This window comes from Lepidochelys kempii, chromosome 19 (assembly GCF_965140285.1).
Source record: "Lepidochelys kempii isolate rLepKem1 chromosome 19, rLepKem1.hap1, whole genome shotgun sequence".
Classification (NCBI taxonomy): Eukaryota; Metazoa; Chordata; order Testudines; family Cheloniidae; genus Lepidochelys; species Lepidochelys kempii.
Genome location: NC_136398.1, coordinates 8099129 through 8126957, shown reverse-complemented (window position 1 = coordinate 8126957; position 27829 = coordinate 8099129). Strand labels below are relative to the sequence as shown.

At 54.5% G+C, this 27829-nt stretch overlaps 2 protein-coding genes across 9 annotated transcripts; one reads left to right on the top strand and one right to left on the bottom strand.

The window, feature by feature from the left end:
- The first annotated feature begins 163 nt into the window (after window positions 1-163).
- Window positions 164-12455, top strand: GALE (UDP-galactose-4-epimerase). 3 transcript variants are annotated; one of them, XM_073317879.1, is made up of 11 exons: window positions 164-279; window positions 6085-6211; window positions 6334-6449; window positions 7193-7306; window positions 8342-8518; window positions 9150-9263; window positions 9380-9446; window positions 9606-9691; window positions 10360-10437; window positions 10702-10816; window positions 11193-12455. In XM_073317879.1, the coding sequence occupies exons 1-11, from the start codon at window positions 181-183 to the stop codon at window positions 11246-11248; spliced, it is 1149 nt and encodes a 382-aa protein (XP_073173980.1). In that variant the 5' UTR covers window positions 164-180; the 3' UTR covers window positions 11249-12455. The 3 variants fall into 3 exon arrangements, with proteins under 3 accessions (XP_073173980.1, XP_073173981.1, XP_073173982.1); XM_073317880.1 differs by having other exon boundaries at window positions 189-279; window positions 6062-6211; XM_073317881.2 differs by lacking the exon at window positions 164-279 and adding an exon at window positions 1437-3822 and having other exon boundaries at window positions 6062-6211.
- On the bottom strand, window positions 12450-27750 carry LYPLA2 (lysophospholipase 2). 6 transcript variants are annotated; one of them, XM_078849442.1, is made up of 10 exons: window positions 27684-27750; window positions 22195-22303; window positions 20738-20769; window positions 19719-19784; window positions 17810-17857; window positions 17485-17555; window positions 17069-17142; window positions 16640-16741; window positions 16178-16354; window positions 12450-15469 (listed from the first exon to the last, which is right to left on the bottom strand). In XM_078849442.1, the coding sequence occupies exons 2-10, from the start codon at window positions 22270-22272 to the stop codon at window positions 15419-15421; spliced, it is 699 nt and encodes a 232-aa protein (XP_078705568.1). In that variant the 5' UTR covers window positions 22273-22303; window positions 27684-27750; the 3' UTR covers window positions 12450-15418. The 6 variants fall into 6 exon arrangements, with proteins under 6 accessions (XP_078705568.1, XP_073173989.1, XP_078705569.1 ...); XM_073317888.2 differs by having other exon boundaries at window positions 22195-22301; window positions 27670-27742; XM_078849443.1 differs by having other exon boundaries at window positions 27676-27738.
- Between the last annotated feature and the right edge of the window lie 79 nt (window positions 27751-27829).

Genomic DNA, 27829 nt, shown 5'->3' with positions numbered 1-27829 from the left:
GTGGTGTGGTCGAAGCCCTTTCTCGCCCTCCACAGCTAGCGATGGTCTGAACCAATCTGTAGCTCCCTTCCCCGTGTCCCTCCGCGCCCCGGGCCAAGTGGTTTGATCCAGAGCTCCGCGTTTGGCTCGTTTTGGCCATGTCGCGCGCCCGTACCGTGGGGGCGGGAGTGACACGTTCCCATGGGGAAGCGGCTGCGTGTCCCTGAGGCCCGGGGCGGGGCGTCTTATCTTAAAGGGGCCGCGCCCCAGCGAGAGCCGGGAAGAGCCCAGAGGGCTGCGGTGAGTGACCCTGCCGGGGACGGGAGGGGCGAGGGCTCAGCCCGGGGGCCTCGCCAAATGGGGGGTGCCGCCTAGTGCGGGGGTCGATGGGGGGCATCCTGGGGGAGGGGATCCTGGCTAGCGTAGGGGGCAGTGGGTGGGGGTCAGGATCCTGGCTAGCGTAGGGGGCAGTGGGGGGGGGGTCAGGATCCTGGCTAGCGTAGGGGGCAGTGGGGGGGTGCTGGCTAGTGGGTGGGGGTCAGGATCCTGGCTAGTGTAGGGGGCAGTGGGGGGGGGTCAGGATCCTGGCTAGTGTAGGGGGCAGTGGGGGGGGGGTCAGGATCCTGGCTAGTGTAGGGGGCAGTGGGGGGGGGTCAGGATCCTGGCTAGCGTAGGGGGCAGTGGGAGGGTGCTGGTGAGTGGGTGGGGGTCAGGATCCTGGCTAGCGTAGGGGGCAATGGGGGGGTGCTGGTGAGTGGGTGGGGGTCAGGATCCTGGCTAGCGTAGGGGGCAATGGGGGGGTGCTGGCTAGTGGGTGGGGGTCAGGATCCTGGCTAGTGTAGGGGGCAGTGGGGGGGGGGTCAGGATCCTGGCTAGCGTAGGGGGCAGTGGGGGGGTGCTGGTGAGTGGGTGGGGGTCAGGATCCTGGCTAGCGTAGGGGGTAGTGGGGGGGTCAGGATCCTGGCTAGCGTAGGGGGCAATGGGGGGGTGCTGGCTAGTGGGTGGGGGTCAGGATCCTGGCTAGCGTAGGGGGCAGTGGGAGGGTGCTGGTGAGTGGGTGGGGGTCAGGATCCTGGCTAGCATAGGGGGCAATGGGGGGGTCAGGATCCTGGCTAGCATAGGGGGCAATGGGGAGGGTGCTGGCTTGTGGGTGGGGGGCAGGGATCCTGGCTAGCGTAGGGGGCAATGGGGGGGTGCTGGCTAGTGGGTGGGGGTCAGGATCCTGGCTAGTGTAGGGGGCAGTGGGGGGGGGTCAGGATCCTGGCTAGCGTAGGGGGCAGTGGGAGGGTGCTGGTGACTGGGTGGGGGTCAGGATCCTGGCTAGCGTAGGGGGTAGTGGGGGGGTCAGGATCCTGGCTAGCATAGGGGGCAATGGGGAGGGTGCTGGCTTGTGGGTGGGGGGCAGGGATCCTGGCTAGTCGGTGTGGGAGTCAGTTAGTGCAGGGGTCGGTGGGGGGAGGCTGCCCCAGTAGAGTCGGGCCCCTCCCAGAGCACTGACACCCCTGGTGAGAGAAGTGGGCTCTTGGGGTGAATTCGAACCCTGCCCCTCCGCATCCACCGCTGCTACCAGGGCATGGGGGGCGCGGGGCCATCTGAGCAAGGGGTCCGGTGCTGCCCACGCTGCCTCCCCGAGGCACAGCGAGAGGGGCTGAGCCCTGGGAACACTGGCTGCAGCCAGGCCCTTTCCAGGGAGGCTCCGCTCAGGGGTCCCCTCCCAAAGCACAGACCCATGGCAAAGGCCATTCGCGCCTCATACCCGCTGTTCCAGGCCAGCAAGGGGCTCAAGGTGTGGCTGTCACTGACCTTCCCATATCGCCTCCCGGAAGGCAGGCTCCGGTCCCTCTAATCAGCCGGCACAGTCCTACTGCCTGACCACGTGGCCCCATTCACCCCACTGCTGGACAGGGAGCCTGTTGGTCCTGCTAGGCAAATTAGTTTTGTTCTGTCCCAAAACAGGGATTTAGGCAGCGGTAGCATTTGCCATCCCCGGGTCGGAGGGGTCAGTAGGTTCCAGCTCAGTCTCCCAGCACAGCTTAGAGGGTGATCGCCTCCCGCAGAGGGAACAGGCTGAAAACCTGCTTTGGACCCTAACTGAGCTTTTGTGGGTGGTTGAAGTGGCAGGGTGGGCATGCCTGGCTGGGTGCGAAATACAGCCAAATAATAATAGGGTTGTTAGAACCCCCAGGCGGGTCTGGGGCCTATAATGGAGTTAGACCCACAGAGTAAACAGGACCAGCTGGCACAGGATACACCCATGAGGGAGCAAAGGGCCCTGTTGTAGCTTTGCTGAGGGAGGTTTAGTGGAATGTGTAGGAACTCAGGCAGTCTGGAAAGTGACTTGTCGGTAGCCAGGTATAAATGAGAGCTTTTCATACAGCAAGAAGATAATTGAATTGTGTGGCAGGGAGAGGAGGGTTCTGTTCAGGCAGGTGGGAGAGAAAAACAGAACAGGAGCACACTGAAATAATCCTTTGCCCTGTTCTAAGCAACAGAGTTCTTTACAAACGTTAACAAAGCTTCAGAACACCCCGGGAGGTAGGTACCCTTATCCCATTTTACACATGGCGAAACAGAAGAACAGAGAAGTTAGGTCACCTGTCTAATTCCCACAGAGAGTCAGTGGCAGGGCTAGGAATCCCTATTCCTGGGCCCCATATTCAACTTAAGTTATGTAATCAGAGGATTTGGTTTACATGTTTGGAGGTTTTTTTTTCTTCCCCTTAATTCATTATATAGCAACATAAGCAAAAGACTGTCCTCTCCATGCAGCTGACTGCAGACGGTTCAGGTTTCCCTGTTACTCTTTTACCCATTTCCTCTTTCCTGGAGAGGTTTGCTGAAGGTGGAGAAAGTACACATGGCAGGTGGAGATTTGCATTTGTCATGTGCTGTGTGCTGTACCCCCTTCCTCCCAGCAGCTGCGCCCATTGAAAGCGGATGCTGAGCTCACGTTTCAGACCTTTCCTGTAAAACGACTTAGAAAAAGAAATCAAATCAGTCTCCTACGTGAGGTGTCAGCCTGAAGGTTCCAGTCCTTGTTTTGAACTAGCCCAGCATGCAGATGTGATGCCTTAGGCTTAAGTGAGTCAATAAGCAAGAGTTTTGTACAATAGCTGGTAGCTCAGGATTTCAATAGCTGCTTGGTTCCAGCTCATAGTCTGTGATGGAGGCTGGTGCCTGGATTTACGTTAGGGATATTTAAACACCCAGATGCATAGAGCAAAGGGAATGGCTTTGGGGGCTAGCCGTCCCTCTCACTGGATAACGTACGAGCCTCCCATCAAGGGACTGTACAACCTAATAAAGCAAGGGATGCTAGTAATCCCGTAATTGGTGCAAAATCCATGCCAGTGGCGGTGGTATGTATGCTTAGGTGTGCGAGGAGCCTTAATCTGGATCGTTAAATGCTGTCTGAAAAGCAGGGAGAATGGGAACTGCCTTGGAAGGGAGAGCTGATAGCAGGGACTCAAGCTGTGTTGCAGAGCCGGAATTGCCAGGTGCCCGTGAGTGCTTTACACACACCTGAGTCAGGGGCAGGCCCTGCGGGTACATACCTCCATTAGGGGCCTCAGACGATAGCTGATTGGACTGTGCTGCTAGGCCCCGGGAGGGGAAGACCAGGCCAGACCTCGAGGTATTTCCTGGCTTTAGCCCATGCAGCCTCCTTTTACTATCAGAGTCTGTATGTGGGGCCTCCCGCTGTCCAGCCCCGAAGAAAGTGGATCTGTTTGTTAACAGAGTCCATTGAAGAAGGAGCCCCTTGCATCACTTCCTGCTCAGGCCTTTCCCGCTCCCTTGAGAGCAGCAGGACAGAAGCCTCCTTGAGCAGGAGGAATGAATCAGGTAGGCGGTGCCAATTTGGCATCAGGGCATTTACAACTAAACTGTGGGCACTTCCGAGCGGCCTGTGTGTGAGGCAAGGCTGGAGTGTGTTTCCTGCTGGCTGGCTGTTTGAGACCGCACAGACAAGCAGCTAATGTTTGTTCTTGGGTAAAAGAGGGTGGATCTCCCCATAGACTTAGTCATTCCCGCCAGGTCAGAGACCTTCCCAGCTCCAGCTCTCTGGAGCCTCTTTTCCTGCGGGGACCTGGTGGAGGGCATATAAAGGACTCAGACTCCTTTCCCCAATGTGGAAGGTAACCTTTGACTCCTAAGTGAGACCGCTTGAATAAGCTACACCCTGAAGAGTGGGGGAGAACAGCTTCGCTGGCAGCCCCTCTGCAGAACCTACTCTCCCCACTTCAGAGAGAAGAAGTGATTTGACTCTGCTGCCTCCTTCCTCGAGATCCCCCGCTGGCTGCTCAAGGAAAGAGCCTCTTCCCCCAGCTGGCCAAGGACCCTCAGTTGGGTCCCTGCTCCTCTTGTAAGGCAGGGCTCTCTCTGCAGTGAAATGAGCCAGGGCTTGTTTGTTTCTTTGGCTAGATACAGAGCAGGTGGTTTGCTGTAGTTCCATAGTCCCTACCTTTTCCATTCTGGATGGGGCTAACCTGGGTGTAGATTTATGCTGCTTTTCTCCCCCCACCTGGGGCTGGAGTCTGTCAGGGCCAATCCTGCATTTGTGGCAGGGTAGGGCATCTGGATGTCTACCCGTGCTTTGCTGTCTGGTTCACTTGCATGGCAAAGAGCTTTATTTTTCGGAGCTCATCTGGTCTGGCTCAAGCTCTAATCCTCCCTTGGCGACGCCCTTGTTGGCTGCTGTGGGACTGGTGGTGATGTCAAGCAGGTGACTAACCTCAGAATGAGTTCATGTTCATGCGAGGCAGCATGTGCTAGTGGTCTGAGCACAGGATGGGGGAGCTAGGAGCTCCTGAGCTCTAATCCCAGACCGATACTGACACATCATGTGATCTTGGGGAAGTCTCTGCCCGTTTCCCCATCTGCAAAAAATGGAAATAAATCCTTCTTCGCAGAGGTAATTATGAGCGTTTGCTAAGTGCTTTGGAGGCCTTGACATCTCATAAACCCTCTCCCTCAGGAAAACTCCACGCAGGTGGAATTGCTCCCAGGAGGAGTGTTTTTCAGATTTCCATGAGGTTCTCACATGTGCTTAGTAAATGTCTATCTAACTGGTCCTGAATGTTCTGCTCAGTTCTGGTGACCCCCCCCCTTCCCACAGAGGCCACAGCAGAAATCAGAAGGGGCCCAGAGGTGGGCGATGGGAATGATCAGGTCATGGAAAGAGAACCTAACACAGGGGTCTGTAAGTTGATTTTCAGCGGCACTCTGCTGCCAGCCAGGATCCTGGCCCCGCTCAGCCCGCTGCCAGCCTGCTGCTGGGTCTGGGGTTCTGTCTGCTGGCTCCTGCCAGCCGGGGTCCTGGCCGCCGGCCCCGCTCAGCCCGCAGCCGGCCTGCTGCTGGTCTGGGGTTCCGTCGGGGGGGGGGGGCCTGTAAATGTAAAACTTATTACTGGCATGTGAAACCTTAAATTAATGAAGACTTGGCACACCACTTCTCAAAGGTTGCCGACCCCTGGCCTAAAGATTAGGAGTGTTTAGTTTTGAGAGAGGGGGGAAAACTAAAGGGGACATTATAGAAGAATATAAATCAAAGAATGGGCAAGAGAAAGTAGACCAGGTGCTCCTATTTACCTTTCCTCATAGTATGAGAACAAGAGGGCCATCAGTTACATTGTGAGGCAACACAATTAAACCTGAATCCATTTGTACGTGATGTGAAATTAGCCTGTGGGACTCCTTGCCACTAGGTATCAATGATGCCAAGATCTTAGTAGGATTCAAAAAAGAACGAGCTGTTCCTTGGATGACCATTCCAGGGGACTGGAGATAAACCCTCACAATTCAGGGCATAAGACAAGCACGAAGGGCCAGATTTTTAGAGGTATTTAGATGCCTAACTGCCTGGGTTAGCGAGTTACCCTCTGGACAGGTCACACTCTTCAGTGATCTAGAATTGGTCATTGTCAGAGGTGGGATCCTGGCTAGATGGACCCATAGGTTGGAACTACTAAGGCAATTCCTTTGCTCCCTCTGTCTAATCATTTCTAAGGTTCCTGTCACTGCAGTGTCCGGCCCCCAAGATTGCCCGTTTCATGCCATTCTCTCCATTTGTCATCCCACTCAGTGGGTTTTCCCGTCCCATCTCAGGCGAGGATGGCAGAGAAGATCCTTGTGACGGGTGGAGCTGGGTACATCGGCAGCCACTGCGTGCTGGAGCTGGTGGAAGCCGGCTATATCCCTGTGGTGATCGATAACTTCCACAATGCCATCCGAGGTAATGCCATCCCTGGGCTCTGTCCTGTCATCCTGTGGCCTCTGGTGACCCTCAGTCCCACTTGAGTGCCCATGGTCAAGGCCTGATCTCTCCTGGCGTTACAGAATAACCTGTCTCCCCAGGGGGAGATGCTCTTCCCGAAAGCCTACAGCGTGTGCAGGAGATTGTGGGCAAGAAGATTCTTTTTCAGGAGCTGGATATCCTTGACGAGGCAGCTCTGCGGGATCTCTTTCAGAAGGTGAGCACACTGCTGGGGAAGGGGGGATATGCATTTCCTGCTGCGCAAGGTGCTGTGCTGATGGGGAAGCTGTTTGGACCAGGTGCCGAGGGCGCAGGATGGTATTTCTAGACCGGAGCAGCGAGACAAGCAATTGCATGGAACACAGGGAGGCTTTAGGGCTGGTCAGAAAATTCTTTTTTTTATTTCCCCTCATGGAAAATTTCAGCATTTTTGGCAATAAATCAAAAACTTGAAAAATTCCTGCCAGAAGCAGGATGCAAACCAAAAATATGGCTTTGGGACTGTTACAGCAGGGCTTCCTGGTAGTTTGGATGCTTCATGTCCCTGTTCTCTATGGGCTGGAGGCATACACCTCTCTTGACACACAATAGTCTCCCTTCTTGCTGGCTTGCCATAGTGCACCATGGGAGATGTAGTCTGGCTGGGGAACATGGGCCATAGAGAAGAATGGGAGCATGAGGCCCCTGAACTACAACTCCCAGGAGCCACTATGGTGGTATTTCCAAATCAAAATTTGGAGGTTTTCAGGTGTTGGGGTTCTTTTGACCAGAAGTCGAATTTTTCTGTGGAAAGCAGACACTTTTTGTAGAGACATTTTGTTTAGTCAAAAACCCAGTTTTCTGTCAAAAAACAGTTTTGACAGAAAATTTCCAACCAGCCCTAGGGGCTTTTTGCTGGTGTCATTAACCCAAAGTTCTTTCCCAGCCGTCACTGACACTTGCCCTCTTGTTTCCTTGCAGCACCATTTTTCAGCTGTGATGCACTTTGCGGGGCTGAAGGCCGTTGGGGAGTCTGTTCAGAAACCGCTGGACTATTACAAGGTGAACCTCACAGGGACCATTCGACTGCTGGAGGTAAGTAGAGCTCTTGAGGCAGGGCACTGGAGTACCCAGAACAGCCCCAGTGCAAAGGGCTCAAAGGCACAAGAGGCTGGGGGTGCAGACAGACCCTGTGGGGAGATCCCAGGGAGCAGTGTGTGTGCCCCACGTAGTGATCATGGGGAGTGAAGATCCAGGGAGTAAGCCCAGCTGTGGGGGTAACCCTGTGCCCTCTATTACTTAGAGTTCCAGGCAAGTAGGGGCTCATGCAGGCTGACACCTACCCACATACAGAATTACAACAAGGGGATATCAGCTGCATACAGGAGAGCAGAGGAGAAAGCCTGGAGGGTAATTAGTGTGAGAGAGGGGGAGGGATGGAAAAACCCTTCTTTCTGCCTGGGAAGACCCCTCAGGATCTCTTCCCCCAGTTCACGGTCAAATTAGTATGCTTCTTTAGACTGTGACCTTGGCCTGCTGTAGTCAGCGGTGCTGAGAAGGTGGTTTCTCAGGAAAGCCTAAGCACTGCCGAGGTGCAGTGAGTCAGTAGATGGCTCTTCCGAGTCAGAACTGACCCCAGCATGGCACTAGGGGGCGCTGTGCCATGGATGTGATGCAAAACCAAGGTTCTGGTTGAGCGAGATTATTAATGGTCCCCAGCATCAATAACGGTTGGTAAGAGTCAGGGTGTTAGTCCCAGTTTAACCCAAGTTACATTTTGAAGTTCTGTTCTGCCTCCCTAAATTCCCCCAGTTGTTTCAGTTGGCAGCAGCATTCCTGACTTCCTGTCCAAAATCATTTACTCCGTGTTGGTGGGCACTGTTAAAGAGCTGCTGAGTTTCACCCCAGAAGTGGCTGCATTTCAGTGGTAGGTGGTCTAGTACCCAGATGGGTTGGCTATACATCAGTTTGTTTCATTCCCTTTATAAAGGGCTCTTTGTACACGTGCGCTGTTGTTAGTGGGCAGTTCAATACTCGCTAGCATGGACGTAGAGCTACCCGTTGCCGAGCACACGGGAGAGGCTCTCCCTGTGGCTCGACACTGGACGGGTACCTGCTTTCCCCTCTCAGACAATGAAAGCACACGGGGTGAGGGACGTTGTGTTCAGCAGCTCGGCCACGGTGTACGGAGACCCTGCCTACCTCCCGCTGGATGAGAACCACCCGGTTGGGGGCTGCACCAACCCCTATGGCAAATCCAAGTACTTCATTGAGGAGATGATACGAGACCTGTGCAAGGCTGAGAAGGTAAGAAGCACCCACTCAGCCCTGTGCACACCCTTGAACTGGGGAGACTGGGAACCCAGTAGGTTGGGCTTCCCCTCAGCTGGGATCTAAGTCTGAAGTGTCTCCCCAGCACTCATGGCCCCCCTCCATACACAGATCTCCTCTAGCCCCTGGGGAAGGGGATCAGCCACTCCTGCAGCACTGCTGAAAGCCTCCGAAGCCCCAGCTCTGCTCATGCAGAGGAGTTAGGGGACACACACATACTGGCCCCCTAATGTGGAACCCACGAGGATTGGGATCTGGGGAGTGTAGAAGCCAAGGCCTTTGCTGCTTCTGTAGGGAGCAAACTGCATGGGGGGTTAATTCTCCATTGAGTGACCCATTCCCAGCGATGGGTTTCCCCAGGGGACTAGGAAATCTGGGCCTTCTGTTTCCCACCAGAACTCTCTCAAGGCTTGGGATATGGATGGGAGATGGGTAGATGAACCAGGCAATGTTCACACATCTGTGTTCATATTCCAGGGGTCCTTTGAACAGTGGGTGGGGGGAATGGCAGGGGGTGCTGCATGAGCCTTGAGAATCCTAGCGGCTTCCTGGGGCCCTGTTTGCGCTTCCTAGGCAGAGTGTCTGAGCGGCACTGTCTCTCTCCCAGGACTGGAATGCCATTCTCCTCCGGTATTTCAATCCCATCGGAGCCCATGAGTCAGGAAGAATCGGAGAAGATCCCCAGGGAATCCCCAACAATCTGATGCCCTATGTTGCTCAGGTATAAGCAGACTTGCAGACTGTCTTTAACTAGCGCTCTGTGTATGAGCCCCTGTACGGGTTCCCTTTGTGATTCACACGAGCAGACTGAACTCACAAGCCTGTTCCCTTGTGCAGGTGGCAGTGGGGCGCCGGGAGTACCTGAGCGTCTTTGGGGACGATTATAAGACAGCTGACGGAACAGGTGGGCTGGCCAGTGTTTCTGGCTTATCTTAAATCCTGTTAGGTTGGATGGTGCCTGTTAAATCGGGCTCCCTGTGGCCCAGGATGACTAAGCTGCCTGGTGCATTCCCGGCAGCTCCATAACTGATCTGGTTTTCATTATTCTCCTGTTTCCTGGCAGGTGTCAGGGATTATATTCATGTTGTGGATCTAGCCAAAGGCCACATCGCTGCTCTGAAGAAACTGAAAGAAAATTGTGGCTGCAAGGTAGGAAATGGCTCTAATCCAGGTGTTGGGGATTAGCAGACATTAACGTGGGCTCAGCTGAACCAGCTCCTTCGGCCTGAGCCCCCATTCCAAAGTAGGGGCTGTCGCCCAAGGGGAATTATATACACCCCTAGCGCTGTGTGATTATAAAGGCATTTTGACCTGCTCCCTCTCGTGGGCAATAATGAGTAAGGCACCTTATCTGTGTGTTAAAAGAGTCTATAGTCTGTTGTTAGTGCCAGGGGTGGGGTTGGACAGGGCCCAGCTTTCACATGTGGCCCCTGAATTTGGGAGCCCACCTGGAGCCAGCTGGGCCCCAGCGTTCGGACAGGCAAGCGCCCACAGCCTCGGTTAGCTGCAGCTGCTCATCAGAAATCAGGCCCCATTAGGGTGACCAGATGTCCTGATTTTTTTGGGACAGTCCCGATTTTGGGGACTTTTTCTTATATAGTCTCCTACTACCCCCCTCACCCCCTGTCCTGATTTTTCACACTTGCTGTCCGGTCGCCCTAGCCCCCACTGTCTCAAGCTGAGCTCCCAGAAGTCAAGGGCAATTTGAGGGTGGGGCCTGGTGCTGTAGTGAAACTGGAGGGCTGGGCTGCTGTGGTTGGGTGGAGCCCAGGCCCTGAGCAAGGCCAGAGCCAGCAAGTTTCCTGTCCTACTTGCAGATCTACAACCTGGGCACAGGCTGCGGTTACTCCGTCCTGCAAATGATCAAAGCCATGGAGAAAGCATCAGGAAGAGAGGTACGGTGCTAACCCGAGGCCTTACCCAGCCCCCTGGCCCTGCCTGAGCATCGCTTTCAAGGCTGTTCTCTAGCTCTTTCCAGGGCATCTTTGTCCCCCTTACGCTGGTAAAGCAGCAGCCAGGGCAGCTGTCCCTGCTTCCAGCCTGTGGCAGGTTGTTAGCTACATGGGACTGTGCTGCAGTCGGGGTCCCCCCCCACCCAGCCCCTCACGTGGTGAAGTTCCAGGATGGTCGTCCCCCCTGACGTGTTGCTTTCCTTTCAGATAAAGTACAAGATCACTGCGCGGCGGGAGGGGGACATCGCCGCCTGCTACGCTGACCCCGCCCTGGCCAAGCAGGAGCTGGGCTGGAAAGCTGCCTTCGGGCTGGACAAGATGTGTAAGTGCAACCCCCCTGGGCTTGCTCTGACCTCCCCTCACTCTATCTGGGCCTCCTCTGGCCCCTCCCAGTGACCCCTGTGGGGAGGGGGGCATGCAGGGCATCCTTCAGTCTTATGCCCATTTATCCCCACCCCCCCTTTAGCTCTTGCCAAAGCTTCTTCCTTGTCCCGGTCCCTGAGCTGCTGCTCGGGGGAGGCTGGATGAGAGGCTCCAGGGCTTGGTGCTAAGCATCCCTGACACACCTGCAGGAACTAGAGGGTTTGGCTCAAGCCTGTTGCATTGAGCCCGGAGTTACAGCCTGCAGCCCTCTCCCCCACTGGCTTAGTCCAGCCTCAGCAGGTGCCGCAGCCTGAGTTTCTCTCCCTCTCTTGCAGGTGAAGATTTGTGGCGGTGGCAGGTGCAGAATCCCACAGGCTTCAGCAACAACTAGAGCGTCGGCCCCGGGGAGCAGCCAGGCTGGGGCCGGCCTGCCAGAGCCTCAGCCCCCAGGGAGCTGCAGTTGCTTTCTCTGCGGGGGTGGGCCGGCCCGAGTCGTACCGGGCCAGTGAAACTTTCCCACCTTTTAACCAGGAGCTGACTTTTCTCACGGCACGGGGCCATCAAAAAACAGTCTGGGCCCTGGCCTGGCCTCGGGGAGGGGGAAGCCCCCGGCCCTACAGCAGCAGAGGGCTGAGCAGACCCCATCCACACGTAGCTGCTGGGCTACATTTAGCAGAACTTTAGCACAGTTTAAAACATCGCAGCACGATTCAGTGGAGTCCCTCCGAGCAGGAACAGAGCCCACCAAGCTGTGCTGGGCTCCAGCGCCAAGGGGCTTACTCCCTCACTGCCCTGAACGCAGAGATGGTCACTGAGCAAGGGCCCTTCCCTCTTGCCTACCTCACAAGGACAGGACACCACACGCACTCTGCTGCTTCCCAGGGGCCAGGCCATGTCTTCAGCATTTTCGTATGTATGAGCCCATCCTGCCCCTGTGGTCCTATTTCCCCATGTGTGGGAACATCTTCCCCACTCGGGGGGGGGGGGTTGTCTTCCACCTTCGGGGCTTGTGCACTGCCTTTTCCCTTGCCCCTGAAGCAGTTTGCTCCCTGCCTCAGTTCCCTCACCCTTGCCTGGAGGGGCCCAAAGGAGATTTTTATTGTGTCTGTTGGACTCAGGAGCCAGGGCCTGGTGCTTACGAGTCTGTTGGGGCAAACTGCCGAGCTAGCTCTGTGGCGTTCAACGGCCGGGCGCGGCTTAGTCCATCACTCTTGTGGGACAGAGTGTGTACGTGACAGGAAAGTCGCATTCCCAGCCCTTTGTGCCTGTAGACGTTTACAAGCTCACTCAGCAAGTGGCTGCGGCAGCTACTCGCTTACAGTCGGACTCACCGAAGCCTGCCTGGGGCAACGGGTTGTTTTCCTAGCTCCTGAAGATTTTATTTATTACAGAGAACGCTGCGAGCGATCCGGGGACATGGGCCAGTCTGTTCCGCTTGCACTTCCTACAGCTCATAACTGATGCTACCAAAGGCTGGGGTGAGATTTTGACTTGCCTCAGGGGCCAGCGCGATTCAAACTAGTTCCCACCGTAGAGAGGAGGTGGCGCTGGGCCCCTGTATCTCGTTGCATTAAAGAGACCAGCTCAACATCTTGGAAGAGGTTTATGTTTTCTTTAATCTCAGATCCAAGGGTGTGGAACACAAACCCACCCCAAGGAAGACAGAGAACTAAAAGCCATTTTCAGGAATGGACAGAAGCTTCTTTCTCTCTCTCCCTGCGTCCTCAGCATGGCCTCGGGCCCAGAGGAAGTTGCTGCTTACACAGGGAGAGAGCAGCTCCATGGAATGCTCTGAGAACAGGCCAGTACTTTCAACCAAACTATACATAAGAATGAACATGAGGCCAGACCCCCCAGCCAGCCAAGATGCAGAATGTTCCAATTCACAGTCAAAGAGATCAGGTATAGCTGCCAGCCTTCATTGAAACTCGGGTGAGCTGCATGTCCCCCTGCCTCGGCCCTGGGCGGGGGCTGCTTTAAACAGACACAAGGAGGAGAAACAGGAGGGCTGTGTCCAAAATGAGAAGAGCTAGTCCTGCACCCCCCATGCAAGCAGCAAAATAAGTAAATCCTTTAAAAAATGGGTCCAATATGATTGAGAGTCTCTAGAGGGTTATTGCTTGGTGCAGTGCTGGCAGACTGGGCAAGTCTAGAACACAAGGCTGCGTCAATGGACCTTTGTCTAGCCCCCTTTTCTCCTGCCTCTGTGAAGCTGCACCCCAGCCAAGGGCACCATCCATCACCTGCTCTTTCCCTGGGGGGGGTCCCCATCTAGGCCGGGACTGAGTCAGTCGCTGCCTTCCACTGCAGTGCCCTGCTCTTGCTAGATCTGCAGAGAGACCCCAGCAGCAGCTGGGAACAGCCAGCCCTGCCCCCACCCTGCGAGCTCCCAACAGGCCCTAGGGCTCCAGTGGTGGGAGGCAGTTGATGCCCCACCTAGCTCATCCAACCCCTCAACACACTGGCATCCCCAGTGCAGTTCTAGCCCTGAGCAGGCAGGGGGTTGAGCCCCAGTTCCCACTGCCTTGCTGGCTAAGTCTATGCCAACAGGGGGGCTGTCTCAGCAGATGGAGACAGCAACGGCAGGAGGAATAAGGAATTCAGCCCTTAGCTAAAAAGGTTTCTTTAGAAGACACTTGCAGCTTCATTTTCCAGCCCCACTTATGCTCCAGCAGGCTGAGCCCACCAGAGGGAGAAGGCCTATGCTGTTCAACAGCAACCACCCTCTGCCTCTTCAGGGAGAGGCTAGCCCTCAGCTGGAAGGGCATGGGTAGGGTGACCAGATGTCCCAATTTTGGGGGCTTTTTCTTATATAGGCTCCTATTTGCCCCCCTACCCTGTCCTGATTTTTCACACTTGCCCTCTGGTCACTCTAGGGGTTGGGGAGAGAAGAGGAGGGATCCTCTGAGGGAGAGAGAACAGGTCCTCTCGGCTGTGGGGTGCTGCTCTGCCTGCCAAGGTAGATCAGCCAGCACCAGGGGCTCCCTTGAACAGGGCAGGAAGGACCCAGCCTTCCGTGAAGAGGGCCAAACCCCATGTGGCAAAGGCAAGCTCAGGTGACTCTTCATGCAGGTGATTCCGCTCTTAGGGATGCTTTCACATTCCCCACTGGGACGCTCCCTGCCTCGGGCCAGCAGGGTAGTGCCTATGGGCAAGCATGCAGAGCCCTCAGGGTGCTGTGGGCATAGCAGCGACTGGCCCCGAGGGGTGATCTGGGACTGGCAGCCCCCTGGACAGTGGGAAAAGGTTCTCCAGCATTTGCCCTTAAAGAAGAGACGGAGAGACAGCTGAGCTGACATGGGCCATAGCAGATGCTGGTGAGAGGAGGAGGCTGGGAGCGAGTCTCCTTCCTGCATCTCTCCCAGCCTAGGACAAGAGCATCAGCTGGAGCTTTTCCTTCTGCCCTCCCACCCCACCTGACCCTGCTGTGAGAGGAAGGAGTAGCAGCAAGAGACCCTCCTGACTGGGCCAGCACCCAGGGCAGGTCTCAGGGGAGATACACTAGGAAGCTGGCTGTAAACTGCAGCAATTTGTCTTTGCCTCCTCACCTGGCTTCTAACAGTGCGGCGATGAGAGGAGACAGACGCGCTCTGGGATGTCCCAGCACGCAGAACGGAGAAGATTGTAAAGAGCAACAGAAGGAGAAGGAAATCCCTCGATTATCTCTATAACAGTTGTGCCCTGGCAGCGGAGACACAATCAGATGCAGTGTGGAGCCCGTGGGCATGGCTGCCTTCCTGTTGGGGGGTGTGCGTGTAACAGAGCACATGGCAGGAGGGGGTGTGGGTGGGGAGAACGTAGGAGGCTCCCTTCCAACCCACGTATGCTGCCCACTCCCTGAGCTGTGCTGCTGGGAGAGGGAGCAGAGTTTAAGGTACAGTCCCAGTGTAGCGCTCTCTGGACCAACGGCCCCTGAGCTGGGCCCCCTGGAGTTTCGGGTTCCAGAGGCTTATTTGTTTTAAAACCCTCTGAATCGTCCCACCATGGAGACCAAAGGGCTGTGCACCTGCCGAGAGGCCATACCCCCCCGAGCTGCTCCCCAGCCATGCTGGGTCACACAGCGGGTCATCGGGCCTTTCTAGGTAGCTTTGCAAAGCTCTCGAGCCCGAGCCCGAGCCCAAGCCCAGGGGATCATGGGCCAGCAGCCCCCCCCAGATCCCAGTCATCTCCTCCTGCTTTCCAGGGGGAGGGACTCCCTACTAACACTATAACAGGAGAGAAAAGCCAGGAGACCATGGAAATCAGCCTGAAATAGTGCTGAGCCCACCTCCACAGCCGGATCTGATACAGGAAAATCAAGGGGATCGAGAGATAAGGCCACACTGGACTTGGGACAGTCTCTACCTTAAACAGCTCCACTCTCAACTCGGGGAGCAACACCCCACCTGCCTGAGGGACCGTGGTGCAGAAGAGACAGGAGAGGGAAGGACTGAAGGGAGGGAAAACAACTGGAGTTGAGGTTGGTTGCCATGGCTTCTGTTTGCAGCAGACAGGATCAGCGGGAAAGATCAGAGGTGGTGACGTTGCGCCCTTTCCCCGCGACAGTCTCGAGTGGCTCCGCTTAGATCCGGGGCAGCAGCTTCTCAATGAATTCCTTCACCGCCATCATCTCCTGGACATAGACCATGACAGCCTGTCACACGCGGGTGCTGCCCCGGCGCCCGCAGAAGAGCGTCCCTCAGGGGCAGGGCCTAGGGCTGGGAGGACATTGCAGGGGGTGCCTTGGGTCCAGCTTTCCAAGGGAAGACGCTGCCATTGCAGACAGTCCCCTGTGCTGAGTGCTCCCAGCGCATTGCTGGGCACTGGGCAGCGCAAGCCCCCCAGCATGAATGAGGGACCAACCCCCACCCGTGCTAGACGTAGGGGCTGGTGCTCCCCAGGTTCATTCAAATCTAGGCTTCTACACCCTTAGCTGGGACGATCTCCCCCTCCTGGGACCAGGGAAGTTCGGGGCCCATAGCCACCCTCCCCAACTCCAGGCCTCCTTGCAAAGGCCATTGCGCTCACCCCGTACTCCTGATCCAGAGCTCTGGCAGCTAAACTGCAGCCCCAGCCACCCTCTTCTTCAAGACAAAGATGCAGCCTTCACATAGTACAGATCCCAGCCCACAATGCACCACCATGAGCCAAGCAGCCCCTTGATTGGATCCCACCAGGGCACTGCATGCTGGGATCTGTAGTCCATGCAGTCCACATCGATAGGAAATGTAAGGGTGGGCACAACCCGCTCCATGTTACGAGACTCGGGTGCGGCCTGCCGGCTCAGGTGCAATACCCAGATGCCCGGGACCACAGCCCTCTGCGCCCGCAGCTGACTGACCTGAGGGCAGGAGCTGTGCATCATTCCGGGGTAGGTTTTGAATTGAACCTTGGTGGGGGTGACGACGGACTTCAGCTTCTCGGCGGTGAGGGCTCCGAAGCGGACAGGGATCATGGGGTCCATCTCCCCATGACACTGCAGGATGGCGATATCCTTGTTCACGCCATTGCATGCTGCCTGCAGCACAAAAGAGAGGGCTTAGTAGTGCCAGGATGCCTGGCTGGGGAGCGGATGCGTGATCGATGCAGTGTCCCGTCTATGGCCAACCTATGCCATCACCCCCAGTGCCACCGACTCCACCGGGGTGCTTGCTGTCCGCAGCCCCAGGCGGGGTTTGCTGAGTAAGAAGGTTCTGTGATGGGCAGCAGCAAAGCCTCCCCCCACCTCCCCCGATCTACTCACATCCCACATGGTGCCTGAGCAAGTAACAGATCCAGAGGCAGACAGACAGATCGCCGGTACCTGAGGGAAGGCCTTGTGCAGCGGGAGCCAGCAGCTGAGCGCCACGATGCCAGCCAGCTGGTACTGGGAGGTGAGCGCCGTGTAGAGCGATAGGGCACCACCCTGGAACATACCAAGCACAGGACCATGCAGTAGAGACGCTGCCTGGGCTCGCAGCTCCAGGTGAGTCCAACCCAAAGAGGGGAGAGTCACCCCTTCCCAGTGCAAGTGACACCAGAGGGGAGAGAACTCACCTCCTCCCACCACATGCACCAACTGCCCCAGGAGGAGAAGGTCCCCCTGCTTGGTGAATGAAGCTGAGAAAGTCACGGAGTCTAACTCAGCCATCCTCCTGCACCAACACGGCCAGGGAGCTGCTGGGCTCCTGGGCACCTGGGAGGCTGGGCTGGACCCAAGTCCCCAGCCCCAGCCTGTACCATCAGTGCTTACCTGCGAGAAGCCCCCGAGGATGATGCGGTTGGATGGGATGCCATTCTTGATCTCATGCTCGATAACTGCTTTAACTAGAAGAAGCCAGAGAGAGGTGGATCAGCTCAGGATGGCCAGGGGGTCCTACAGTGTCACAGGGAAGCTGGGATCTGCGCAGGGCAGAATCAGGGCCAGGCCCTGGGTGTGTTCTCCACACATGGCAGAGGACAGAGGCACAGAAAGTCTGAGATGAGGGACAAGGGAAAGGATGGGAGGAGCAGAGGCAAAGGCAGAAGCGGGGATAGATCCTGCTCCCCTCCAGGAGAACAAGAGGCCATGGTGAGTCGGGTGGAAAAGGGATGAAGACAGGGCTAGACAGAGGCTGGGGAAAGACCCTCAGCCCAAGTGGCTGCACCCCAACGCCTGACTCCTCTTACGGTTTTCAGATGCTTTCTTGATTCCAGCTTCGTCCTCAGGCGCGTCCGGACTCAGCCCCATCAGATCGAACCTGGGAGGGAACGCAAGTGAGATCAGCCCCCTCCTCACTCTCCCACTGTCCATGGCACAGGGGAGTCTAATGGCCAGATACACCCACTCCTCTCCACTTGTGGGGGGCTCCAGCTATCTCCCTCCCTACCTCTCCTCCACAGGTGCCTGGAGAGAGACCCCTGATTCCACCTGCCACTACCTCAGGCTGCCTCTGTAACATGAGCAACCCACATGCCCCCCCCCTCCGCCCGCCCACAGTCACCATGAACTGACCAGGAGGGCATGACCATCTTCATGTTGAGGGTTACAGGAATCCTGGGCCTGCAGAGAAAGAGAGATCAAAAGCAAGCAAAACAGCCCGGGTGGGAGCCTGTCCCAATTGGGGGCGGGGGGTTACAGCAGCTAAAGTGATCCTGGATCTACCGCCCGAGGGATCCAGCCCAGAGAGGGCACATTGGCCAACAAGCTTCCAGCCCTGCACCCAAGAGACTAATTGGTAACAAGGCAGCAGGAAGTGAATGAAGCAGTATGGCGCGCCCCCTCGTGGTACGTCCTGCCACCAGCTGGAGGCTCACCTGGGCGGAACGGGATTTAGCTACAGTCCCATGAGCATCGCTAGCTCAGACAAACACTGCGCCTCCACCAGGGACCAGACAATCCTGCAGGGAACCGAAGCAGCATTTGCAAGGATCCCTCCCCCGCTGCCCAATCCAGGTGGGCCTGGGGAACCACCCTGCCGGGGCTGAGCAGCAATCTGTTTCCCTCCCGCCCCCTCCACACGCAGCACCCCCATATCCGGCTGGGATCCTCCCCTTGTTTACCGTATGTCCAGTCCTCACTGCCTACCGCTTCCCCAGTTGCTAAGTCCCCATGTGCCCTCAGGCTCCCGGCCCAGCTAACACCGGCCCGGTTACGTGCCCAGAGCAGGCAGTGTGGTGTGCTGTTGCCTAGCAGCCCATCCAGGGACCCGACGTTTGGGGACTGGCTCTACTCTTGCCTTTGGTTGTCTGCTGCTGAGTTGGGAAGGCGCTGACAGGGCAGCACCTGCTCCCGTCCCGTGAGGATGGGACGCCCTGGAGCGGAGGGTCGCCGCTCGCTGGGAGGCAGCTCCGGTGCTTCCTCGGGACAGGTGAGTGCACATTTGTGTTGCTAAGGAACCAGAAGCTGCTGAGGCATCAGTGCTCGGGCCGCACAGGGCAAGTCGGGCACGACTGCTTTATACTGACCTGGCCTGCGCAGAGAAGGGGCCTGAGGCCAATGCTCCCTGCCTGCTCAATGCAGCCACAGGGAACAGCTAAGCTGCAGAACAGGGAGAAAATCAGACCCTGGGCAGCAGCATCTCACTCATGACCCAGCTGTGCCTGGAAGCCAACTATCTGCCTCTCGAACAGAGACTGGGGGATATTCCCTGGACTCTGGAGAGGAAGGCAGTCAGCTGCCTGCAGAGCTGGGGAGACCTTTTCCTTGGCTGTTTTAGAATCCCTTGTTCGTCCTTCCAAAGTGCTCAGCTGAGGAGAGCTTGCCTTGCCCTCCAGTGGGACACGGCCAGTCATGAGACACCGGCCTTTCCAGAGTGACGCTGACTTGTCACATCGCAGGCACTAGTTAGCGTGTGCATACTTCACCCTCTGCTGGATTCACCATCAGGCTTACTCCAGGGACAGAGATCATGTTGCCCTCAAGTGGCTGCAGCCTACAGAGGATATGAGCCCTAATCCCAGCACAGCTGACACCAATTCTCCTTTAGCTCTGTATGCATGAGGCTTAACTGGTGACCCCTGCCTGTGGCCACAGATCCATCACACAAGGTTTGGGTGCCATGTGTCCAACTCAGCAGCCCATCCTGCAGTCAGAAAGCTTCTCCATCACTGTGATCTACAACGGGAAAGGTCCATAGCAGTGAGGGGAAGTGGGAAGAGACGATGGGGCAAAGGAACAACACTACAGCCCACCAGCTCTGCCCCCCTGACCAGAACAGGAGAACATCCACGGAGAGCACCACGCATCCCAGCCAGCTCAGAGTGGGAGGGGAGAGCCCTGCCTGGGAGCAGCAAAGAGCATCAAAGAGGCTCCAAGGCTAATTTCCATTCAGGACAGTGACTACTCGGTGAAATATCCTCCCCCCACTAACTAGCAGACTGTTTCAGAATTTCCCCCAATCAGGGGCAGAGGTGATACTTACGCATGAGGGCAGATATATTTCACATATGGGAGTCGGATGGAGGATAGCGCCTCAGCCCAGCTGTGCCTAACAGGAGAAAGGAGACAGTTCAAGCCTTACATGCTATCAGCTGTGAGGCAAGGTACCACCCTGCATACCGACACCCTCACCCCATCACAGCCATGTCATCCCTATAGAACCAGGGCTGGGTACCCTCTTGACCACCTCGGGAGGGGCAGATGCTCTGGAGCAGGGATCCCAACTCATTCTGCTCTACACACTGGCAGTAGCTCGTGAAGAGCCTGGCCACACCATCCATCTCCCTGCCTAAGCACCATGATGCATCAACCCCGGCAGCACAAAGCCAGGGGGAGCTTCCGAAATACCCGTGTCTCGTACAGCTGGGTAGAGAGACCTAGAGCAAACAGGTCACACAAAGCTTAACAGTTAGTAAGGGAGGCGTCGTTAAAGGAGAGGTAGGAGTTCTGCAGAGAGAGGGGCTCCATGTATGCAGCAGCCTTCAGTTACCGTAAATCAGCCTCACACAATGAATGATAAAGCACCTGCCTAGTCATAGAATTTACTCCCGACCTCACCCAGGGTAATGTAAAAACCGATTATACTTTACTAGCCTTCAAAAAAAATCCTCCTGCCAGGAGAGCAGAATGTTGTGAGGCCCCTGAAATCACAAATATTAAAGCTGAAATCCAGACAGCTGTTGGCCAGAGATACCCACACTAGAGTCATGGGATCATAACTTGCTGCACTTGCAGAAAAATCAAAGCACCAGTGAACTAGCTAGGCTCTTACTATCCCCTCTCTATCTGGGAAGGAGCAAAGCCATGCCCCTGCCAGACAGGCAGTGAAGCAATTTCCATGTATTTAAAAACACAGATCCAACAGGCTTATCTGTCTGATCTCTGCTCTGTGCTGCTACCAAACAATGCACTTTTCAAATCCTTGTGAAAGCAGGCAGCACTGATTCTAGGCGTACCACTTTACAGCCAGACAACAAGGGCCAGTGCTCCAGAAATACTCACCCTGTGTCTCCGAGCCCATGTAAAAAAATGACCTGTAAAATTAAGGAGAAAACAAAGGTATTAGCCAGCACAACAGCTGGTGAATTGGTGGTGAGGCAGGTCTGGGATTTAAAAAGCAGCCATGTGGGGCATTGTGTAGGGCCATTCAGTCACAAACAAAAGCAGATGCAACACTCCGAGCAGAAATTACCCAAGCTAATGATGTGTCCCTGTGCCTTAGAGAATCATAGAACTGGAAGGGATCTCGAGAGGTCATCTTGTCCACTCCCCTGCACTCATGGCAGGACTAAGTATTATCTAGACCATCTGAGAGTGATGCACTGAACTGGGACAGGCACACAGATTTAGTGTTATAGGATCTATTTATCACCACCTGACTCATGGGCACTGGCTAACTCGAGCTGTCTTCTTGGTTAAACAGCCTAGACCAGGGCTCTTGGACCTGTCATTAACGTGCCTACCCGATCATTCTGGAGAGCGCAGGTTTGAGGGCTGGGCTGGTGCTCCCCAACGATTTACTCTCCCCCTAAGGAAGGTGCAGAAATCTCATCACTTGTGATTTTTAAAATTAGACTAGACAGCCCTCTAGCAATCTGTGCTCTTGGGAGGTGACCCTGCCCGGGCCCCCGGAGATGGGCCTTTTCCAGCTATTTCTATGATTCTGCAGCAGGACCGAATCTAAACAGCTGACTTTGGGGAAACAAAAGGGTTCTCTTTAAAGGCGCTCATCAAGGATGAAGAGTTTGCCTTTGGAACTTTGCAGGGAAGATTCTGAAAGCACAAATGGGAGTTAAGCGCCCAACTCCCATTGACTTTCCAGGAGTTGGGCACTTAACTGCACTCTGTGCCTCTGAAAACATCCCCGACCCCACTCTTTATTCACTGTTAACTTTTAGATAGCAGTGGGCACCTTATAAATATCAGCAATCACTAATCCACTCTAAGAGGCTTGGACAGAGTTCCTCCTCCTCCAGTTTTATCCTTTTCCACTGAGCAAACATGAACCCAACCCCTCACCCCAGTTCCTAGTGACACCTGAAACTGACAAGGCTTTCTGGCTGGGGACTGGAGGGCTCATAGAGGCTTTCTGCTCCAGGGCTGTCAAACTGGCAGCTTCCACTTCCAAGAAGGGAAGTAAGGGTGTGCAGCAACACCAATCGGCCAGCACAACTCAGCGAAGCAGGGCTAGTTCCTGGTTCCCAGCGGCTACAGGAGAGCACACTGGGTTTGTGCAGGTCCTACACAAACAGCAGTGTGAGTTTTTAATTTCAAGAGATGAAGACACTTTGAACCCAAGAGAGGCTGCCCCTCTGAGCGCATCACTATCTCAAGATGGGCCTGAGCTAGAGGACAGCATCCCCTTTGCATTTAACATCAACAGAGGGAAAGACAAAGGCCAGTTAATTTCCTAATCAGCTGAGGCTACAGCAGATGGACACAGCAAAGACCATCCTTACCGCTGCAGTCTCCCGTTCTGCCCCTGAAACAGTCACTGCATCAGCAAGGAGGGGGACAGACATGTTGTTACCACACATACACTGAAAGGGACTCCAACAGCTGGCACCTGCAGGGCAGAGAGACAAAATCAAGTTGCAAATCCCAGCTCCAATGTGAGGGGCTGGCAGTCAGATGGGGTTGGTACCGACAGATTAACATCCCAGCTCAAAGCCAGCTCAGCACGGTGGTGCCCAGAAGCTGCTGCTGTCTGACAGCTGTCCACTGAGGCCTGTGTGGAACAGGAGTTGAGGGGCTCAGTTCAGTTTGTAGTGGGCCATGGAACCAACATTCTCCTCCTCCCCTAAGGCTGCTCCCTTCAGGATGTGGGTGAGGCACATTGTGGGACACAGGAGAAGCTTGTACCTCCCTGGATTAACAGCGATCTGGTCTCTGGGGCTCTCAACTGGGCAGCTTTCACAAGAAATAAACACGCACAAAAAAGGAAGTGAACTTTGCAATCGCCATCCCAATGAACCCTGCACACACATGGCCTCTCAGACACGAACGTCATGCATGCCGGTAACATATTGACTAACACACTGCAGCATCAGCAGATCGTTTATGAGCCCCCAAACTAAACCAACCCAGGGTTTAGACTGACCGAGTGGACAACTCAAAATGTAACGCCCCAGGGATGGTCAGAGAGGGTGACATGGAGCAGAACTCCAGGCTTAGCTCAGGAAAGGCGAGAGAGAACTCATACCGAACTAGTTTCAAAGCTCCTGCCTCTTCATACAGAGGGGAACATGCAAGTGATGAATTGCAAAGCCAGGAAGCAGCAAACAGCACTTCTGAATTAAGCTTTTTTGGGGGGCGGGGGAGTGTTGGAAGTGAGGATAGGAAGCAGGTCCTGAGCGTCATCATCTCTATTCTCCCTTGAGGGCATCTCACCAATAGCTGCAACCTTAATAATCCCCGAACTCTGCGTCTGCCGATCACTGCCTGTCAGCTCATGGCAAGGGTTTGTCTCTCCCTTCCTGCCCGGACCTGGGCTCTGCGCAGCACCCTCCAAAGGGCCTTGGGAGGCTCTGTGGGGGAGGACGTTTCTGGGAGCATCATCCAATCATATTTCGTTGCGACAGAACAGATTCAGCTCAAGCCTGGCTGCTCGGGAGTCAGAAATCAGTGAATGTTTCCCACTTATTGGCAGCTGATTGGGTGGTGAAAATTGACTCTTGCTTCTTTTCATTGAGCTGTAGCTCACGAAAGCTTATGCTCAAATTAATTGGTTAGTCTGTAAGGTGCCACAAGTCCTCCTTTTCTTTTTGCGAATACAGACTAACACGGCTACTACTCTGAAACTTAAGGTCAAGGTTATTGATCTCACTGGTAACAGTGCAGGGATTGGAGGAGTCAAGGGCCAGTTCTAGCTCAGCATACCTCCCTGGCTGTCATGGGAGCCATGCTGAGGAGGAGGTACAACAGGAAAGATCTCAAAGGCAAGCTCTGCCTGCTGCCCTCCGCTTTTCAAACAGACCAGTGACAAACATTTTGCAATGCTAATAAACCAGACAGCCCTTTGTTACCCAGCTACGCCCACAGACCCAGCTGGATAGGAAACAAGCAACATTCATCTGCTGGCATTACAGCTACATCACCTGCAAAATCTTCTTTGCATCTGTTAATACAATCACCATCACACCCACCTCAAACAGCAGGCAAACGCTGCCTGCACGTTTAATCTCACCAAGCAAGTTTACTGCTCGTGGAAGGTGCCAGCTATTAACAATCCTGGACATCGATATCTTATTCGGCCACAGAACAGGTGCAGCATGGGCACAGGGCACTTCCCCACATTGTCCCACCAGCGTCAACAGCTATAGCCTGGAGGGAGCTCCATCTCCATGGCCCAGTAAAGTCCTTACCCTCTCTGCTGAAACTGCCCAGATGGGTGCCAGTCACATCCAACCGTTCCAGTGATTTTGATGATGTGGAAACCTGTCCAACGGGAACTAAACCCAGATCCACCAAACTCGTTTCACAGACTGAACAGTCATGTTTTCAGACTCTAATCACATATTAGAAGAACGAGCTCATCAGATCTAGCACCCAAATGCCACATAAGCAGCCGCAGAGATTGAACCCACATATTACTGCATTTCCCATGTTCAGAGAAACAAGTGGGGAGGAACAGCACTCGCCAGAAAGGTAGGTGACAACAGTCCCAAAGAGCAGAGTCTCACTGTCCAGCATAGCCTAATGGTCCCTGGCCTGAGAATAGTCACTAGTTGAGTACATTAAAGAATGTTAGGCTCTCAGATACGATGGAAATGGGGCCCTACAAGAACCTAAGATGGATGCGTAGATCAGTTAAAATGTGCTCCCTATATCGGATAAGAACTGATCCCCCAACCTCCCCCCACACACACACACTCTGCTCACACAGGCAGTGAGGGGCTAACAGATGGTATGGCAGTTCAGAGAAGCACCCCATATATTCAACCCTCTCTGAGCTGGGAACCTCCAGGGAGCACTCTCCTAAGATCTCCAATGCTCTATGATTTTAGTTGGGTCAGAAATACCATAAAAATAGCCCACTGCCCCAACATTTGAGCATGTATGCCTCCCAGTTAGTGCAGAGGCAGCCACAAAGATAAGACGTTAAGGGGCACTCTATCAGGCCCCCAAATGTGTTTTATGCAAAACAATCAAAAGTAAATTTAAAAAAAAATGTAAAAAGAAACCTTTGCAAGATTTGGAAAATTTCAATTAATGTGGCTTTTTGCTTAAATTTAAGCAGCTCCTTGGAGTAGCCATCACTCAGTCATTGACATATTATGCTCCTACGTGAGACCTGAGAAAACTGGACTAGAAATGAACAGAGTTGAGGGGCCAGACTCAACGGGTGCGCAGCTCAGCTTACATTGCCAGTGAAATGCAAACAGCTGCCTGTGATGTGCGTGGGTAGCAACGGAGGACATCAGAGAGTTTGCCCTGCCTGCAGCACCACATGGGCAGTCTGTAGGCTGGATTTTCGTGGAAATCAGGCTTTTCCGGCTTTCTGATCCTCACCAAAATTAGTAGGCTTATGCCCATTGATCCTAAAACATTCCCTGAAAAATTGGAATTGACCAAATATGGTTTTCAGAAGTTATCACGTTAGATGCAGTCAGAGAAACGCCATTAAGTTGAGTGTAGGGTCTTGATTCACTCAACTACAGCGGTCTCAGTGTCACAAAAGACAAAAAGACAAGACAGTCACAGCCTACAGTTTTAAAACCTACTAAGCCAAATTCATCCTTCATGTAACTCCATCAAAGTCAACAGAATTATACCTGGGTAGAATTTGGCCCCATGATTTTTAACCTTACTTTCTCCTTAATAGAATTTGGCCAGGAAAGGTTCACTCTGAGCTTGTGGCAACAACCTGCATCAGTTCTTATTTTATCCAAAGCAATTCGGTCTTCCCTAATTAATCCAATCCTTTCTACTATACAATAACAATAATCATTAACACTCATGCCCATCTATAGATCCACTGAAAGTGCTCCCCTTAGCATAGTACAGGAATCCCAGCTCACAGAGCATGCAGTCTGAAGTGCCATATCAGAAATGCAACCAAAGATTTTACAAAGCAGCATGTTCTTCACAATGTACCCCACTCTGCAGCACCTTTCATAAGCTTGATACTTGGGAAAGCAAGTGATTAAGTCTAATAAATGGTTAGAGCCAGTCCCTCTACAAGCTTCCCTCAGGAAGCTCTGCCAATGCACCTGATGCATCTCCCATTCCAATCTTGGACCCCTTCAAAATACTCTCCCAGCACACCTCTGTCATGACCTGCAACACCACCCTGCACAACTGCTTATTAATCAGTTCTCTTACTTTTCACCCCTGCCAATGCATCTCAGACCTCATCTAGACCAACCCCTGCAAATCCTCTCTTTGATCCCTCTTGAACACTCAGCAAATTGTGGCAAATTGTGTGGTGGTTTTCGTGATGTACACAGCTGCAGACTAAGTACTAGGACAATGACCTTAGGCCACCAGAACAGAAAGCTTGGGCCAATAATCCATTGCACTGTGCAGGTCCCAGTATGGATATCCTGCCAGCACTGGCTTATCTTTGCTGCCATATCCCCTAGCTAAAACCCAGAAAAGTGCTTCACACATGGATAATCTATAACAGTCCCCCAACCCAATGGATCCCCAACACCTCCCTAGAGCCTCCTAGTGTATTTCTCTCCCATCCCTTTTCTGGTCTCTTACCCAATAAATACCAGACTCCTTTTCGCCTTTTTCCCCAAACTCCACTTAGGAAAGAAAAGGAGGACTTGTGGCACCTTAGAGACTAGCAAATTTATCTGAGCGAAAGCTTATGCTCAAATAAATTTGTTGGAGTACTTGTGGCACCTTAGAGACTTTTCCTTTTTGCGAATACAGACTAACACGGCTGCTACTCTGAAACTTAGGAGAGAGTCTTCTCCTCTGCCACGCCTACCCTCTGGAACAATTGTGTATCTGCTCTCAAAACACCATCCAGACACACCTCTCTCTCCTGCCTTGCTTCCTCATTGATTATTGGGTTATGAGAAACTCTCTTGTTTGACTGTCATTTATGGTGCTTGCTACCTTGTGCTGTGTTTTGAGTGCTTACAGTCGGCAGAATAGTACATTCCACACTAACGTCTCTGATTTGTCTCCTGCAATATCCTTGCACTGACCCAGCTCCCAGATTTCCTACATTATCCCAAGTACTACATGCTTACCAGGTCTTCTCTCCCTAGATATGGTCCCCATGGCATATCCCTACACTTCCCCTACCTTGAGCCGCCATGTGCTTCCTTAGCCTGCAGGCAAACACAACTTTTCCTGTATCATCATAGACAGTCAATTGCAACATCCCTCTACTGATCTCCAGTAGCCCAACACCCTCGCACCTCACACACGGCACAGCTCATTCACAGAGCAGCTCCAGGAGCTTCAATAGCACGTCCCACCACATGCGGCCCATGAAATTCTTGGGGCCATTTCCACCTGACCCCATAGCCCAAAACTCCCCTGGAGCCCCCCCATTACCATCTCCTGAGATGCGTCTGGGCCCCAGCCCCATCACCCTCCCATCTCAGGTGTGTGTCCCAACGACATCAAGGTCTTACCTCTGCCTCCCTCCCCCCCCATAGACCATTCTCCCTCCACACATACTTTGGCCATTATCCCCCACCGCACTGACCCTTCCCCCCGTCTCTCCCCACAGTAGCTCACTTCCCCTCCCCCTACACTGGCCCCCTTGCCAAAATAGCTCATTTCCCCTCCCCCGCCACCGACCCCTCCCCATGTCTCCCCCTCCCCTCAATAGCTCATTTCCCCTCCCCCCACCGACCCCTCCCCTCAATAGCTCAGTTCCCCGCCCCGCGTCTCCCCCCTCCCCACTATAGCTCATTTCCCCTCCCCCCACCGACCCCTCCCCCCGTACTGGCCCCCCCGCTCCGCACCTCTCTCTCTCTCTCTCTCTCTCTCTCCCCGGCTCCCAGACACACTCTCCTGCTTCTCCGACCGGAACTTCCGCCAGCCGACCGGTCGGGGCGCCCCGCGGTCAGCCCACCGGAAGTGACGACACCCATGGCCCGGAAGCCGGGAGGGGGCGCCATCTTG

What these genes read in the sequence shown, in the direction of transcription:
- GALE (XM_073317879.1), top strand. Translation starts at nt 181, where the DNA reads ATGGGGAAGCGGCTGCGTGTCCCTGAGGCCCGGGGCGGGGCGTCTTAT. An exon ending in TGATGCCCTATGTTGCTCAG is followed by an intron (nt 9,264 to 9,379) that starts GTATAAGCAGAC and finishes TCCCTTGTGCAG; the next exon opens with GTGGCAGTGGGGCGCCGGGA. An exon ending in TAAGACAGCTGACGGAACAG is followed by an intron (nt 9,447 to 9,605) that starts GTGGGCTGGCCA and finishes GTTTCCTGGCAG; the next exon opens with GTGTCAGGGATTATATTCAT.
- LYPLA2 (XM_073317882.2), bottom strand. Translation starts at nt 22,760, where the DNA reads ATGTTACCGGCATGCATGACGTTCGTGTCTGAGAGGCCATGTGTGTGC. An exon ending in CATGGGCTCGGAGACACAGG is followed by an intron (nt 19,785 to 20,737) that starts GTGAGTATTTCT and finishes TTCTCCTGTTAG; the next exon opens with GCACAGCTGGGCTGAGGCGC. An exon ending in TGCACAGCTCCTGCCCTCAG is followed by an intron (nt 15,470 to 16,177) that starts GTCAGTCAGCTG and finishes GTCTATGTCCAG; the next exon opens with GAGATGATGGCGGTGAAGGA.